A 15,129-nucleotide genomic window follows, 5' to 3' on the forward strand; every position below is an offset into this window, starting at 1 on the left:
TATTTTTATATATATATATATATATTTTTTTGTTTACTTTTCAGTAGATTTTGCCGCAGTAATACCCAGCCCCACCTCTTTCTGACACAAAAACTCCTTCCCTAGCAGAGGTTATTCTCTGAACAGTTAGAACTGAAGGAGTTTTCTTGGTCACAGGTTTTTGGGGTTTTTTTGTGTGTGTGTGTTTTTTTATTCATTTTGTTTTTATAGTTATTTTCCCCCCAAAAACAAGAACCAAGACTCAAGCTTTGAAGCATTTAAAAAACAAAAAGTTACCATACCAAAGCACAGATTACAGTATAAGTTTCAGTTGCAATATCTTTGTTTTTTTTCCTTATGTAAAGCTATGTTGTGGTGGACCGTGGCAGGCTCTTCCAGTCTCCTCCCCTTTTGCAAGGCTGGTCACGGAGAAGGAACACGGATGCGGAACAATCCCTGCTGAAGCTGCAGTCGGAAGAGCTTGCAGTTTGCAATCCGCAAGGCTGCGCAGCCAGTGCGGCGAAGGTCTGATGGAAATAATGGTTTTGTGCGGTGCCAAGTTCCCGTGCTCCTTTTAAACTCTCTGACATAGTCGTAATTTGTACCTGGAGTTAGGTTTGAAAAAAGAGGGAGGGAGGGAGGGAAAAGAGAAATACATTGTACTTTAAATTACACCGCAACTCTCAAATAGTTTAAAGTCTAACAAGGTCATTATTTCTCCAGGCTAAATGGAAGCAGAAAGACTGATGCTATCCATTTCTAAATGGGATTTCAAAGAAAGTAAAGTTGAGAAGTGTCTGAATTAAGAAGAACAAAGCAAAGCACAAAGGATCTTTTTCCCGTCCACATTTTTTAATTTCTGCTATTGATAAACTGACTTTGGTGATATCTAGATATATATCTTGTTATATATAGATAAGAAGACTATATAGATTAAGCCATAGGTTCATGTCTTCCAGAAAAGTAAGCTGTACAAATCAATATCCAATACAAGAATTTGTAACATTTTAGCAACCCCTTTCTACTGGAAAGGTCATGGAACCTTTAAAGGACCTTGGTCCTTTAAATTTACTTCATCATTTGTCGGAGCTACCATAGCTGCAAAGCAACTGGCATTTGTCAGGTATAAATCCTGAACATTTTCTCAGATGTACGACCAAGCTGAGTAACACTAAAAATGCTGCCATGCTTATGAATCCCAGAATCTCTGCATTATATTCCTAAGAGTACTCCGAGACAAACTTTTTGGAAACGAACCACCAATGTTCTTTTTTTGCATGTCTTCCCCCAACTATGGCATTACCATTTTGTTTTAAATATTATTAGTGAATGATACTTCACAACAACATGTAACCTAGTAAGGTTACATATTACATTCAACATTTTTCAATGAGGAAAATTCAATTGGAAAAAATGACACCACAAAAATTGAAAAGTGTATCTAACGAGTTTCCTACCTAACTTATTCTGTGTCAAGGGCAATGATGGACTGTTTCCGACCCAACAGTTAGGACTGCAGAGCGGCAGTGACACTGTTGCAAACCTCTCCCCCACAGGGTTTTACCAGGGATTACTGTTAATCAGATTATTTCCAGCCTGGCCACGTGCCAGAAGTTGCTATCAACAATTTGGAAGAGGCTGCTTTTGTATTGTTTGCAAAAAATCCAAGAACATGTTATTAACCTCAGTCTATTCCCCTAACCTTTGTTATGACAGCCAAACAAATGGCTAACAAGTTTACAAACTTTCTTTAGGATTTTAAAATCAAAGGGATGCTCAAGTACAAAAGTTAAAAAACAATTCTGCTTATTTTTTCCTGTAAATTTAACATTGTTGCCTTGAACTCGAGGGCAACCAAGAGCAGAACGAGATTCAGAATCTTAACTACACTGAAGTGTCTTTTTTAACTCTAAACTTCAAACCATTTTGAAAAGTATTTTCAAAGATTGTAAGAAAGCAATCAATATGAACTTATTAGTGTTGTCTCTAACCTGTATCAAGATCTCCAATCACATAAATACTGGCCCCGATTGGTACAGCTCCGTATACAAAGGAAGAACTGGTGGGGATGCATAAGTTCTGGTCATTTAGATAAATCCACCTGCAAAAGAGGGCACTTTTAGTGTATGGATTAATATGCAGGACAAAAATATTTGTAAGTTTTTTCTAACAGTTTGATCGGCTGTAAATAAAAGCAAAGTCACGTAAAATCTGAGGCTTTTAGCAGAGACCTGCATTGGGAATTGGGCCTCCAAGTCCCTTAGGCCTGGTCTACACTGAAAGAAGTGATCTTCACAGGCCTTCTAGAATAGCTCCCCATGGGGATCCTTTGTTCTGGAATAAAATCATTCTGAATGGAGTAACTGTTTGAGAATATTTTCCTCTCGTGTTCCCCTTCCCCTCCCCTACTTTGTTATAAAGGCCCCGCACAAGGGAGTTTATTTTGCAATTGCCATGATACTCTATTTTCCCTCATATGATGCAGCCCTATTTTAAAACGTGGGCCAAGACAAAATATCATCATTATTTGCCACCAGTCACAAACACCTTGGTAAACACACTCGTTAATTATAAGGGTAGGTTCTAATGAAGTGAGCAGTAAGTTTTAAAACTTCTCTCTTATAGGAATACAAGCTTCAAGCCTTTTGGGAGAGGGGGTGGTAGAGGAGTGCACAAATTACTCAGCCAAAAGAGTTCAACATCTTCTCAGGTATTGAACAATTCACTACATCCAAATTAAACTCATTTGAGAGCTTCTTTTAAAACTATTCTGCATTACAAGGCTACACAGACTTTTATCCAGAGTACGTTTTTACAGCCTAGGTATAAAGCCCTGTAAAAACATACTTCCAACAGAACTAGCTGTTCAGTTCCAAGAGCTGCCCCACAGTACAAGTGGGAGTCAAGAGCTGCTGCATCACATCACCTTGAATTATGAGCCCTCTTCAACTGAGAATTTAATTCCTAAGGTCGTGTCCAGATGAGTGCAGACGTGCAGTATGTGGTGCCATAGCCCTGTCTGCCGTGCCACACACCGTGCTTGCAGACGTTCCCCACACTGCTACCTTGTGGGGGAGGGTGGAAGAGGGGTTGATCTGGAGTCAAACAAATCCACGCTGAAAAAAAAAGCAGGGCAGTGCAAGTGGTGGCAGTGTGCGCCACCCAAAACTGGAGCCTGGCCAGTCAGAGCCATGCTCCGGCTGCCGGCCAGGCTTCCTGCTGTGGCTGCAGCCCCGGGAGGCCTCCAGAACCCCAGGTAAGGCTGCTGGGACCAGCACCAGCTGCTGGCCCCAGCCTCCCCTACCCCACCTGGGGAAACCTGCTGTGAGCAGGTGTGCCACTGCTACTTGCTCCTGGGGAATCATCTGGACACACCCTAAATTACTATTTATGTATTGGTTTCTCTTGCACAACCTGTAGCAAGGTAGGTCTGCGGTAGATTCAGTTATGGTAGAGTAATTATGTTGCTTCATTTACTGATTTGAAATGTTGGGATTATTAAGGGATGGATGCTCATTTTTCCGCATCCTCTACAAAGACAAAATAACCAATCCTATTTGTATTTTCAGAGAACAGGAGGCAGGGCTAAAAATGTATTAAAAACCAGTGTCAACTCCAGTTGGACACATTGATAGATGCGTCTATACCAGAGCAGCAGCACGTCCTGGCCAGGCTATTCCCACTGCTCCAAACATGGGACTACCCAGTGAAGAACTTCAGAGAACTAGGGCAGCATTTCCCTAACTGCCAGGCACATACTTTGGGAACACAAAAGCTTCTGGGAGCAAAGCAAAAGGGGCACAGGTGAAAATTGGTGGCTGAAGTAGAGAGGTGCGAAAACAATGCAGTAGAGCATAAGCCCCAGGAAGTTTGGGGAATGCTGGCCTAAGGCACCTTTTTTGCAGCCCCTCAAGACTTCAACTTCTCTGGCATACTCACGAGAAGCCACTAAGGAATAACCATAAGGCATCTTCACTGGCATCTTTCCAAGCATGGAGTGTGTGAATGGGCATAGGTGGCTAGGGCAAGCCCTAAGCTCTGCCACCCTTGCGTAGAGATGTGTAATAAAATTAGTGTGATGGCTTCCCCCTGCTCAGCACTGCCATGTCAGCCTTCTAGAAGTCTGCTTTATATGATGGGACCTGAAGCATGGTCTTTTAAACTAATTTCAGGTTTTCAGGTAGTGCCCTCCTATAGACCAAAGCACAAGTGCTTCCAGTGACCTCAACTGTGGTAGCATAATATGGAGAGAAAGGGAGACAGCGTATTTTAAATCCATAACACTACCCCAAACACATACTACCTCTACTAAGAAATAAATACAATATTTACTTTCCAAACTGCTGCTCATCCTTCAAGTTCAGGTTGATACAGCTTTTAGGAGATTACTGGGTCCCTAAAATATAAGCGCAGTGTAGACCTAGCTGTATATGAAGTTGAGTAACGTAGCATAGAGACATCTGAGCTATTTCTAAAACGTGCTCCCATCCTAACTCACCCCTAACAGACTAGCCCACAAGAGCTCGTACAAGCAAGACCCTCCACTGCAAACAGACTGCTTCTCTTCTGCATGCAAGTACCTCTTAGTTTTTGCCAGTTCTATATCTTTGGCCATGAATGAATGGTATTGCTAAGAGCTATCAAAGCCTGGGGGAGATGGGCAAGGAGCTGAGGTACCACAGGTGAAGGAGTTGGTTCCTGGCACATTTCAGCTGGTTCTCAGTCGAAGGGTTTGGAGCCGAAGGGTGCTCCTGAAGGCAGGAGACCACTGCAGGAGTGTCTCACAAAAGGCACATCTGGCTACATCCACAGTTGAGACAGGTCACAGCATGACAAATGCAGTGTTACTGCTTTCCTCACATGCCAGGCCAGCACAGGCAGTCATGCCAGTGAAAGGAATGGTCTTCATCAATGGCCTTTGCCAACTGCATCATGCACCCTTCTGGATTTGACCTTCTGAGCCGTCCATGCTGCCGGCTGAACAGGTTCCAGACTAGTCAAGCGCAGTGTGCAGCTCGCGTTTGCAGATGGGGGCCAATGTGAAAGGCCACGCTGCAGCAGCGGGCACGTACAAGTGGTGATACATGCACTGGCGAGGAGGGCCCTCTCGCATTGCCTGCAAACAGCCCGACAACACTGAAAGGCTGCCAGTGAATCGGCTGTTGCTTGGCTTGGCAAGGCAGGCATCTGAGAGATAACTGTATGTTACAACTAGACAACAACTGAAGCTATAATTGCTAATGAAAACTCATCCCCTTCCTGCCCCTCACCAACTTATGTACTTTTCAGGAATGCTTCCAGCAGTTCAAGCTAGGAAACAAAGGCAGGAAGTGCAAGGGGTCACGTTTCATCAGCTTTTGGACTAAGCTCCAGCTTGCTGTAGGTTGACCATTTGCCTGTTGTTTGGGCAGTAAGAAAATAAGGTATACCAAGAGATTCACAACCTTTAAGAAGGAGAAAGAACTGTTTAGTAAGTCTGCTCTTCTGGGTGCTTATTTTCTGCAAATGGTTCTGCTGAAGTCAGATCCAAGGAAAAAGAGGTGACAGCTTCTTTTGCAGCAGGAGACAGAGTTGATAGATATAGTACGGCACGTAAAACTAAAATGTGTTTCTGTCGAAGCTAACAGGGGAAAAACACTTAAGCTTTTCATTTTTTAAAGCAATAAGTGAATACAAAGAGACAGCAATCCAAACAGCAGTAACTCAAATAACAGAACGGGTGTTTTTAATGCTGAAAGAGAAGTGAGAGAGGCAGAATACAGAAACCAAGCCTTCAAGATCTGCTACCTAAAGTCTGTACTCAGTGTGGAAGGAAGGCTTGCATAACAACTATTAACTGAGAAAGTCTCGATTTGACTTTGGGGATAGTCATTTCATCCCTCTGTGCAGGGGCAGATCCAGGATTTACTGAAGGAGATGCAGCACCCTGCCCCTCACATCACAGGGGCTGGAGGTATAGCTGGCAGGGAATGCTTGGGAACAAGTGCACGAAGAGGGGCACCCACCCCTGCTGATCTCTGTTGCTGTCCTCAGCTGACCTAGAGACAAGGGGAGAGGTGGGGGCAGGGGGAGCAAAGCCATTCCTGCTCCGCTCCAACCAGGAGCTGAAGAGAGCAGCTATACAGAGAGCCAGGCTTGGCCAGGGACAGCAACAATGGCAGGCAGTTTCCTCCTCCAATCCACTGCCCCCTGCCTACCTCCCCTGCAAGTGTTCCCTGCTGTCAAGGAGCAGGTGCTGGAAGGAGGAACTTGCACATTGCTGTTGCTGCCTCCCACCAAGCCCAGATCCCTGCAAAGCCACCCCTGCAGCGTAGGGCAGGAGCAGCCCTTGGCCCACCCCCCCTGTGCTTTGTCAGCCAGGGACAGCAGCAGTGGTGCACAGGTTCCTCCTTCCTGCGTCTGCTCCTGGCCAGTGTTGGACACCAGCACTGTGGGGAACAGGTGGGAGCCAGGGGGAACAGGGCAGGGACAAGGCATTGCATCAAGAAACCAGACCACAGTTACAGTTATCCCCTGCTGAGCCTGGCACCCAGCACAGCTACACCCACAGCTGGAGAGGCTCTGGGGTTTCCCGAGCATCCGGATCAGCAACAGAAGAGGAATATGTCCTCACTGTTGTACCCGCACTGGATCTGCCCCTGAGCCTCTTATGTCAGCATCTTCTTAGGAGACACCTGCATATTAAAGGAAGCAGTTTTTTGGTTCCAAATATTTTGTTGCAAGTTTTTTTTCTTTTTAATCTTCACACACATTATTCAAAGGGTGTTTGCTGGGTGGCAGTTACTTACAGGAATCATTTTTGAAAAACTGTTTGGCAAATTATCACTTCTAAAATAGCACAGCCCCTGCCTAAGAAACTTAGAGATTTCAATCCAGATGTTTTCCATACAGTTTAGGCTGCATACATAACACATCAGTAAAATGCAGCAGCTTCTGGAGTCGAGACAAGAATCCAAGCCGCCAGCCAAATCAACTTCCTCACACAGTATTTCACAACATGCTGGAGGAATAAAGACTTTTTTTTTGCAAGATTTAAAGTCAATTTGTACTCCCTGATGTTTCATGAAAGTCCCGAATATTCATGCTAAAGGCAGCAGATTCACCTTTCAGTCCATTTTCTGGAATGATGACCTCTATTCTCCTCACTTCCTTCTGACACACAAAAGTAAACAGCAAGTCGTCCAACTGATAAACTCCAGAAGCATGAAAGACTGAGCTGACACGACTGGGGTTTCAGTAGGAGCTCCAGGCACTTAAAATCTGGTGTCTGAATCAAAGTCAAATCTAAAAATGGATCAAAACTAGTACACACCAGAACATGGTGCTTAAACAATCCATAGTCTAAAAACAAATTTCCTATAGGTGGTCAGCCAGAATTCAACTAAATGTTGAGATCAGTGTCAAGCACCTCATGTGGTGTGAAGAGATCTGAGAATACTGCCAATCATTTTAAAGTTCATAGTAACTGATAGAGGTAATCTGGAGGGAAAAAAAGCCACCCGCACTGAAATCATTTGGGTTAGCCAAAGTCAGAGGGAGGCGGGTTAACCAATTAAGGCCTCGTTCCTGGAATCCAATCAATGCCAGATAATCCAAGAGCCCAAGTTCTTGGGTAATAAGATTTAGGATTTAGAAGGATACAGAAGGTGAGAGGGATGCAGGCAGCGATCATTTCTAATCATGAACGTCTATTATAGCACTTATAAATAATACTTGATGGCCAAGTTCAGAGCTGGAAATTTGGCAATAACCATTAGTTTCTATTCACATGAACTCTGTGACATTATAAAGACAGTTACAGGTAGCAGAAGTTGAAACAAACAGATAGCTACCTCAATGTTCATGACAAACATACTGAACTCTGCATTCCCATTTCAGTCAGAGCTTGTAAGCCAAGACAGGCAATGCCCTTTTCTTTGCTACTCTATTAAGCTCATTTCGGGGCCCAGTCTGAATGTGCTCTCCTGCTATGACAGTATCAATGAAAACTTACAAATACACCACCTAATATTCTATGCATGCTTAGTCATACAGCAAAGTGCAGAAGGGGAAGCCCCTATTATAAATATGAGTGAAGGTGAGATGGTATGAAACCTTTAAGTCCATATCCTGTCTACAAGATGTCTAAGTTTATGCACCAGTTCGCCCAAATGCATGCACGCGTGCCTCAGCATGGAACAATCCTATTCTGCCTCAGTAAGATGCCCAGCTTTCCCATTCCCATCTGAGCATGCAAGCGCAAAGCAGAGTCAGTTCCAAGCAGGAAATGTTAGCCTTTGGGGGTGTATCTGAGCTCCTGTGTCTGTCTCAGGGCTGTGAGAAAGTGCTTACTTTTGCATGAGCTGGATCCCAACATGGAGAGAGATGTAAAGCACAGTGCAACAAGACAGACAACTCATCCACCTTTTACCCAATAGCAGAGTTCTGACCCCTGCTCCCAATGCTATTTGCATTTTGTCCAATGACTATTTCATGTAAATTGCTTAAAAATAGCATTGGAAGCAGGAGACAGAACCCAGGCTTCTATCCCTCCCTGGAGATGGCTTCCTTGCTGGAAGCATGCTCTCCTTTTGATCCCATAACCTGAGCTTCTTTCTACCCACCAGCTGGTTTCAACAGGAGGAATGGAGAATGCCCTCACAGCCTTGTTGGGAATGCTGGCCTATGGCATCAGCACATAGCCTGAGAGGTGGGTCACTTTTTCTGGGATGTGGGAGATGCAAGTTCAGGGCTGAGCACACAGGGCTCTCATTTCCTAGCCAATGCCCCTAATCACTGGGCTTTTTGCCAAAAAGCAAGTGGGTTTTATTTCTGCATGTGTGATCTTAGCTCCAAATTCTGCTTGGTGCAATCCCCTCCTGAAGCCAAACTGGATTACAAACTTCGGGAGAAAGATGCCGAGATAGCCATTCTAGACTGCTTCTCAGCATGTGCGATAGACACAACCAGGACAAAATGGAGGTGCCTGATGAACCTAGGCATCTTAGGGCACTTACACACATGCAGGGAGAAGATTTGATTAATCAAGTCTGCTGGTGCACCTAAATTGACACACACTGGCAGCCTTGCGTATCATGTGCATCAGCGGCGCGGTGTTCCTCCACACTGAGAAAATGGCAGCAGTATGCTCTGAACTAAAACACGTTCAATGAGCTTTAGTTCAAAGTGTACCACCACCATTTTTTCAGCATGGGGGTGCACTGCGCTGCTGATATGTGCCACGTGCGGGAGCTTTTTATTAGCATGGCTTGCTAATTAAAAGCGCCCAGCACTGTGTCAGAAGCATGTATAAAAATGCCCTTAATGGTTTTGTGCCTGCTGAGTGGAGGGAAATAGGAATGCATTTGGTATCCAAGAGAATATACCACTTAGACATCTTAAAGGAGGAAAAGGACTGGGGTTTACTTTTTATCTATATCACTAATTGGCCCTCCATAGTTTAGTACACCAAAACAGCCCAAATCAACATCTAATACAAACAGCCAAAAAGCTTTCTAGAAGTACACACTAGTGTATGTGTACTATGTTGAAAGCTCTCTACTGCTGCACCATATACAACAGAAGCATCCTAGGTCATATGGCACACCCCCCATCCTTGTGCTATTCCAGCTTCACTCAGGAAAGACGTGTTTCCAGTATCAGTGTACTTTAATTAGATGAAAATGCCGATGTATACTGCCTTTGTCTCCTCTACAGGAAGTACGACTTTTTGCAGAGAGATCTTCAAAAGGTATGCTGTTTCCTTGACAACCCATTATCACCTACATCATATACTTGCACAACACGATCTATTATTGTGGGAACAAATCAACAGTCCTATAATAAAATTAGTATTAAATAGTTAAGGGTACAGTTTATAGATTACTTAGAAGTAAATTGTTCTTATTTGTATGTGTCACAAACTACATGCTACATACCCAGTTTACTTTAGGAGGGAAAAGTGTTACTGGTTTATATGGTGTTACCAAAATGCATGCAACAGACAACATACAATATGATGGGGACAGACGGAGTCCACTTGCAAACAAAGCAAGATACATAACAAAATGTTTTAGCCATGGTTTTGAGAGAGACAGAATATGGCTTCCTACTTAGTACCAGTAAGACACCTGGAAGATTTCCAGTCTTGAAGGGCATCCAACTTGCCTTCTCTTCATTAATAGTGTGTGGCAAGTTTCAAAATTTATACGAAGTAATATGATCCAGATATCATTCTGCCAAGAACATAACCTCTGCTTAAGTTTTTATAAAGAGTTCTGCCTCTTGATTTTAATTGGAGTCCCTTTATAAATAACACTTTTACAACAGATACAATTCTCCTAGACTATAACATTCTTTTAATGTCGAAGATAAATTACGTTCAGATTACATACTCTGAACACATCTAATACACATGAAGATTGCTTATCTTCATAGCTATGATCTAAAATAGTAACACATAAGATGGTAATACAGCACCCTCTTCTGGTAGGCACCATTGTACAAAAATGCTACCACTCCCAGTACTGAAGCTACCCCATATTCCAGCAGAGGAAGCAGAAGTTATGAAGTGGGAAAGATAGCATCTGAACTCAACTAACAGGTCAAATTTTCATCCTAGTTTTTACCAATTCTCCTTTTCAAAGGTATAAGAGGAGCTAGGCATAGTTTGCTCTTGTACTTCATCCCACTTCAAAACGAGCCCCTGAATGTATACTTAAATCAGGTATATTCACAAAATCCAGAACCCAGTGTTTGAAAGTGTGGCCCTGGGGATTTACTCAAGTAAAATAAAGATTAACTTTTCTTTTTAAATAAAAGCCTCAGATTTTTTTTTAAACTGAAGCCAGTTTAATGGAAGATTGATAGTCAAGGTATTAGTACTTTGCTCTGTCCTTTACTGGTTTCACAAAAAGTCATCTTATTAACTTTAAACTACTGTCAATTACTGTAAGAATTCATAATTTGTAAAAATTTTATCACTCAACCCAAATTTAAAACTGTCTGTTATAAACGTGTGTGTGAAAGCCACTAGGTGGCAGTGATAACTCCTCTGCAACCAAATTTGGACAGGTCAGGATTTCCTAATCCTTTTGGAAAGTTTGATATATTAAAATCAACATTGCTGGAAGTCTTAAATTACCATATTAGCAAGAGATTTTTTTCCCTAATGCTGTATAAAAGCATCATGGAAGCAGTGGTAAATGGTAGAAACTGTCAATGTAAAACAGCTGGGAAAAAGTCTTAAGTCTTTCAATTAAAAAGTTAAGTCTTGGATATATTGAGTACAGTAGTAGATAAAATACTTTCATACAGAAGTTAATGATATGCATGTGCTTAAAACTACACATCAACCTAGCTCCTGTGATTTTATTTGGAGAAGACCATAAGCCTAATTATTTAGTTGCAGACAAGTGAGCAGTTTCATACTTTCATTACCACTTGGCATACTCTTTGAAGTTCTTAGAATTTCTAACAGCAAACATCCAGTCTTGTTTCCAGTAATTAAACTTTCCATATGCATACTAAAATGTGAAGAAAGAACTATAGGAGGCATCAGATCTTGTAAGTTTTGAATGATCAACAAATTGATAACGAGGCACACTGGCTGCTTGCAGACATTTAAAGAAAAAAAAAAAACAAAAAATATGTTTTACCAGAAGTGTGTTACTTTGACCTGGCTCTGCAGCATCTGTATAGATGGGGCGCTTCACGGGGCTTTTTGACACTTATCTAAAGCCGAGACAATCAGCTATTAGATAAAAACATCCAAAAAGCCCCACTAACTTGCCTGATCTATATACATTTGTTGGGTGAGCTGGGTCCAAGTAATGTGCTGCTTCTTCTGGGCATGCCTGGGCTGGCATGGGAGTGCACTGAGTTTAAAGTAAAGTGTGAGTTTTTGTTTTTGGGTTTGTTTGGGTTTTTTTTATTTAACATCTCCAAGCAGCTACTTATGACTAACAACCAGCATTTTAGTGCCACAAGAAGAAATATTTAGGTCTCACATTGAGGCAAAAAAAATCAACAAGATGAATTGACATTTGTTGAAAAGCTGGATGCATTACAACACTCTACACTTCAAAAGGGAATAAAAAAGATAAAAGGAGCAACTGAAATAGAGACATGCTCCATCTACAGCTAGAACTGGTTACCTTTTAAATTCATCATGATAGAATTCAGATTTGCAGGTCACCATCTCGCTGGCCTGATTATCATCACGACTTCTGACTCCACCAAACACGTACAGCTCTGACGCAACTCCACAAGCTACTGCTCCAAATCTGAGGGCCAAAGAAAGGAAACAAGCACTATTAAATATATCCACCCACATCCTTCCATGCATTTCCCTACTTGTTCATATTCAAATGCTCAGATCAGGTGTTCAGTAACATTTAGGTCAGTGCATACATCATCGTCCAAAAATATAAACAGCACCAATTTTTCATTCAGGGACAAAGTCCTAAATTTCAAGTTTGGTAGGAAGTGCAATCCTGACAATGCCATTTTTGTTTTCATTGTGCAGAATAGCAGGAATGTTTCAATAGCCAGCTTTGGGCTCACTGTGCACAAAAGCACTCACTGTGCCTTGAGAGCAAGTTATTTTATGCCATGGAGTTCGGTAGCTGATAAGAGCCCAAGGAACTCTTCCAGCCAAAAAATAAATAAATTAAAGATCCCACCAATGCTCAGTCCCAGGCCATATCCACATTCCCAGGCTACATCCCCAGCACAATAGCTCCATGTTACCATATGACTCAGAAAGGCAGGGGAATCCACCTGGAGGTCTGTCAAGCCGTGTTAGTTAGAACTGCTTAGCAGAGTTACAAAAGGACCAAGGCATCAAAGTTAAAATGACTGCACATGTTGATTACTGAATCTACACCACTGCCATGCAGCCAGCAATGCTAAAACTTGATTCGTTTCTTTAAAAACAGAAGTACCCTGGGGTCATGTTTGTATGGCCTTGTTATTTTAGCATTTAAATGACACATCCTACTAACCTGGACATGCATTTTTACTCACCTTCTCTCTTTCAGGGGACAGATGGCTGTCCACTGCTGAGTCCTAGGGTCATAACACTCAACAGATTCAAACAGTTTTCCATAGGAGCCTCCGCCCATTGCATAGATTTTCTTCTTCATAGCTGCATAGCAGCCAATCTTTAAAAAAAATAATAAAAAAATATATATGTTGAAATCTACAGAATCCTGTTAATGGAGTACCTTCAGTATTTTAGACGAGACAGTAAAAGACTCAAACCTCCAGGTTTAGGCAGCTTCATTAAGGCACATTCTGAGCAACATGAAAAATTAATTTAAGGATGTAATTTATAATAATACTGTGTCAAACTTTCCTCAAAGGGAAACAGCTATAAGGATTTTGGAAAAAAGGGAATAAAGACAAGTTCAAATGGACTTGCCTCATTTTCACTTACAACTACTCTATATCCATAGTAGAACAGCTGTCCCTGAAAACTGCCCCTTAAAAATCCAAGGCATCCCAGCTAGTGTTAAATTTTTGGTGGTGACCACAACCTATAACAGCTCATTAACTTATGAATGTGTGACCAAAGGGTAAAAAGAGTACAGCCAGAGTGAAGTTAAAGCAATTTTCACAGCCGGATGGAGGCATTAGGACTGCTATTCAGTTTATACAAGGTTTCTCCTTTTTTGAAAACTCGTTACTTTTCATAATCCCGTCTTGTTGGAGAATTTGCAGGAATCAAAGTACTGATAACACAAAAATAACATCATTGCTACATTTTATTTAGAAAATGAAGTCAAATGATCTAGCCATAATAAATTCGTTCTTAAATGTTTTAGTCAGCCTGATATAGATGCAGTAGCTTTTTCTTCAAGTGTGGCTACAAGTAGATTTTAAAAAAATTCAGGGTGAATAAAATAGATTCTCAGCTTGTTCTGTCCTTTCACAATGACATTTTGCATTAAAAACACATAGCACAAGTTTCTTCCTTCTAGTATTTTAAAATTAATTATCGATTAAGTTTGCATTATGGGAAAGCAGCAAGGTATACCCATAAACTGCACCTCAAACAAGACAGTATAAAAAAATTCTCACTACGGCAGCAGTTTTATTTTGATGAATAAAAAAAAAAAAAACAAAAACCCCACACTCTTCCCCTCTCTGCCATTGGAGGACTATTCGGTTTAAGAAAAAGTTGTAACAGACAGTGCAAACAGCTCAACAGGAATTTTTAGAAAGGCATTTATTGCTAAAATGTAGCTTATTATGCTATAGCTCATTACCTTTCTAACCATGGTTAAGTCTGGTTGCTTGTTCCATGTCTTGTTATAAATGTCATAACTCTCCATAGAGATGAGTTCCCTTTCTCCATCCTCACCTCCCAGAATGTAGATAATTCCATCGATTTCTACCACACCAAAATTATGTCGTGCCTACAAGAGACATCAATAAATTCACGTTGCAGTGACTTTCACAAGTTCATATCCTGCCTACCGTGCTTGTAACTGCAGTTTGCCTCCATTAAAAATAAAGTTACAATAAAAGGTATCCTTCTCCAGAGCAAGTTTTATCCTTTAATTTAAAAGCACAGGTCTCTGGTGTGGTCCCTTCATCCCCATTAGGATTCTCCAGTACATAAGTATCCTATTTATACCTACTGACATGCACACACGCTTTCTGCAAAGGAGAATAAACCCACAATACTAAGGGTACTTTCTGAACAGAAATGAAATTCTGCATTTCACCTCTAAAGCTAGCTCTTTGCTAACAAACAGGTGTTACTTAGGGGCTGCAGTTATGACTGATCCAAACTTGGCAATAAAGAAATGCACAAGTATGGTGATCTGCACTATGGCTTCTGAAGGCTTCAAGTGACTGGAAATTAACATTGGTGTAATACTGCAGACCCCAATTTATTAAAGGAACAATAAGTGTTGACAGAGTTAGGTAGTGATCTTGCCTCACTCATTGGTGGCAAGGAACTCCACGAATTGGTGTCTGGATCGTATTTTTCTCCAGAGCTTAAAGTTTCCTTATTTTCATCTTGACCTCCAAGCACAAACAAGAATCCTTCTGCAAAACAAAGCACATACGGCAATTTTAAAGTGGCAGTCGTACCTGTGATTGTGACAAGGCTTTAAGGTACATCTTGGAATAGCACATTTAAAAAAAAAAAAAAAAAAA

The 15,129-nt window shown here is 41.6% G+C and overlaps 1 protein-coding gene across 1 annotated transcript in view; it reads right to left on the reverse strand.

Moving 5' to 3' along the window:
- Positions 1-18: 18 nt before the first annotated feature.
- GAN (gigaxonin) overlaps positions 19-15,129 on the reverse strand; it is a 53,266-nt gene continuing 38,155 nt past the window's right edge. Inside the window, exons 6-11 of the mRNA XM_019505489.1 lie at positions 14,906-15,018; positions 14,229-14,378; positions 12,985-13,121; positions 12,114-12,242; positions 1,971-2,080; positions 19-584 (exon numbers count right to left, since the gene is read on the reverse strand). Of these exons, the coding sequence (XP_019361034.1) occupies positions 403-584; positions 1,971-2,080; positions 12,114-12,242; positions 12,985-13,121; positions 14,229-14,378; positions 14,906-15,018 (821 nt within the window). The 3' untranslated portion in view covers positions 19-402. The remainder of the gene's footprint in view (positions 585-1,970; positions 2,081-12,113; positions 12,243-12,984; positions 13,122-14,228; positions 14,379-14,905; positions 15,019-15,129) is intronic.

Source organism: Gavialis gangeticus, unplaced genomic scaffold (assembly GCF_001723915.1).
Source record: "Gavialis gangeticus isolate Ggan-Ray unplaced genomic scaffold, GavGan_comp1, whole genome shotgun sequence".
Lineage (NCBI taxonomy): Eukaryota > Metazoa > Chordata > Crocodylia > Gavialidae > Gavialis > Gavialis gangeticus.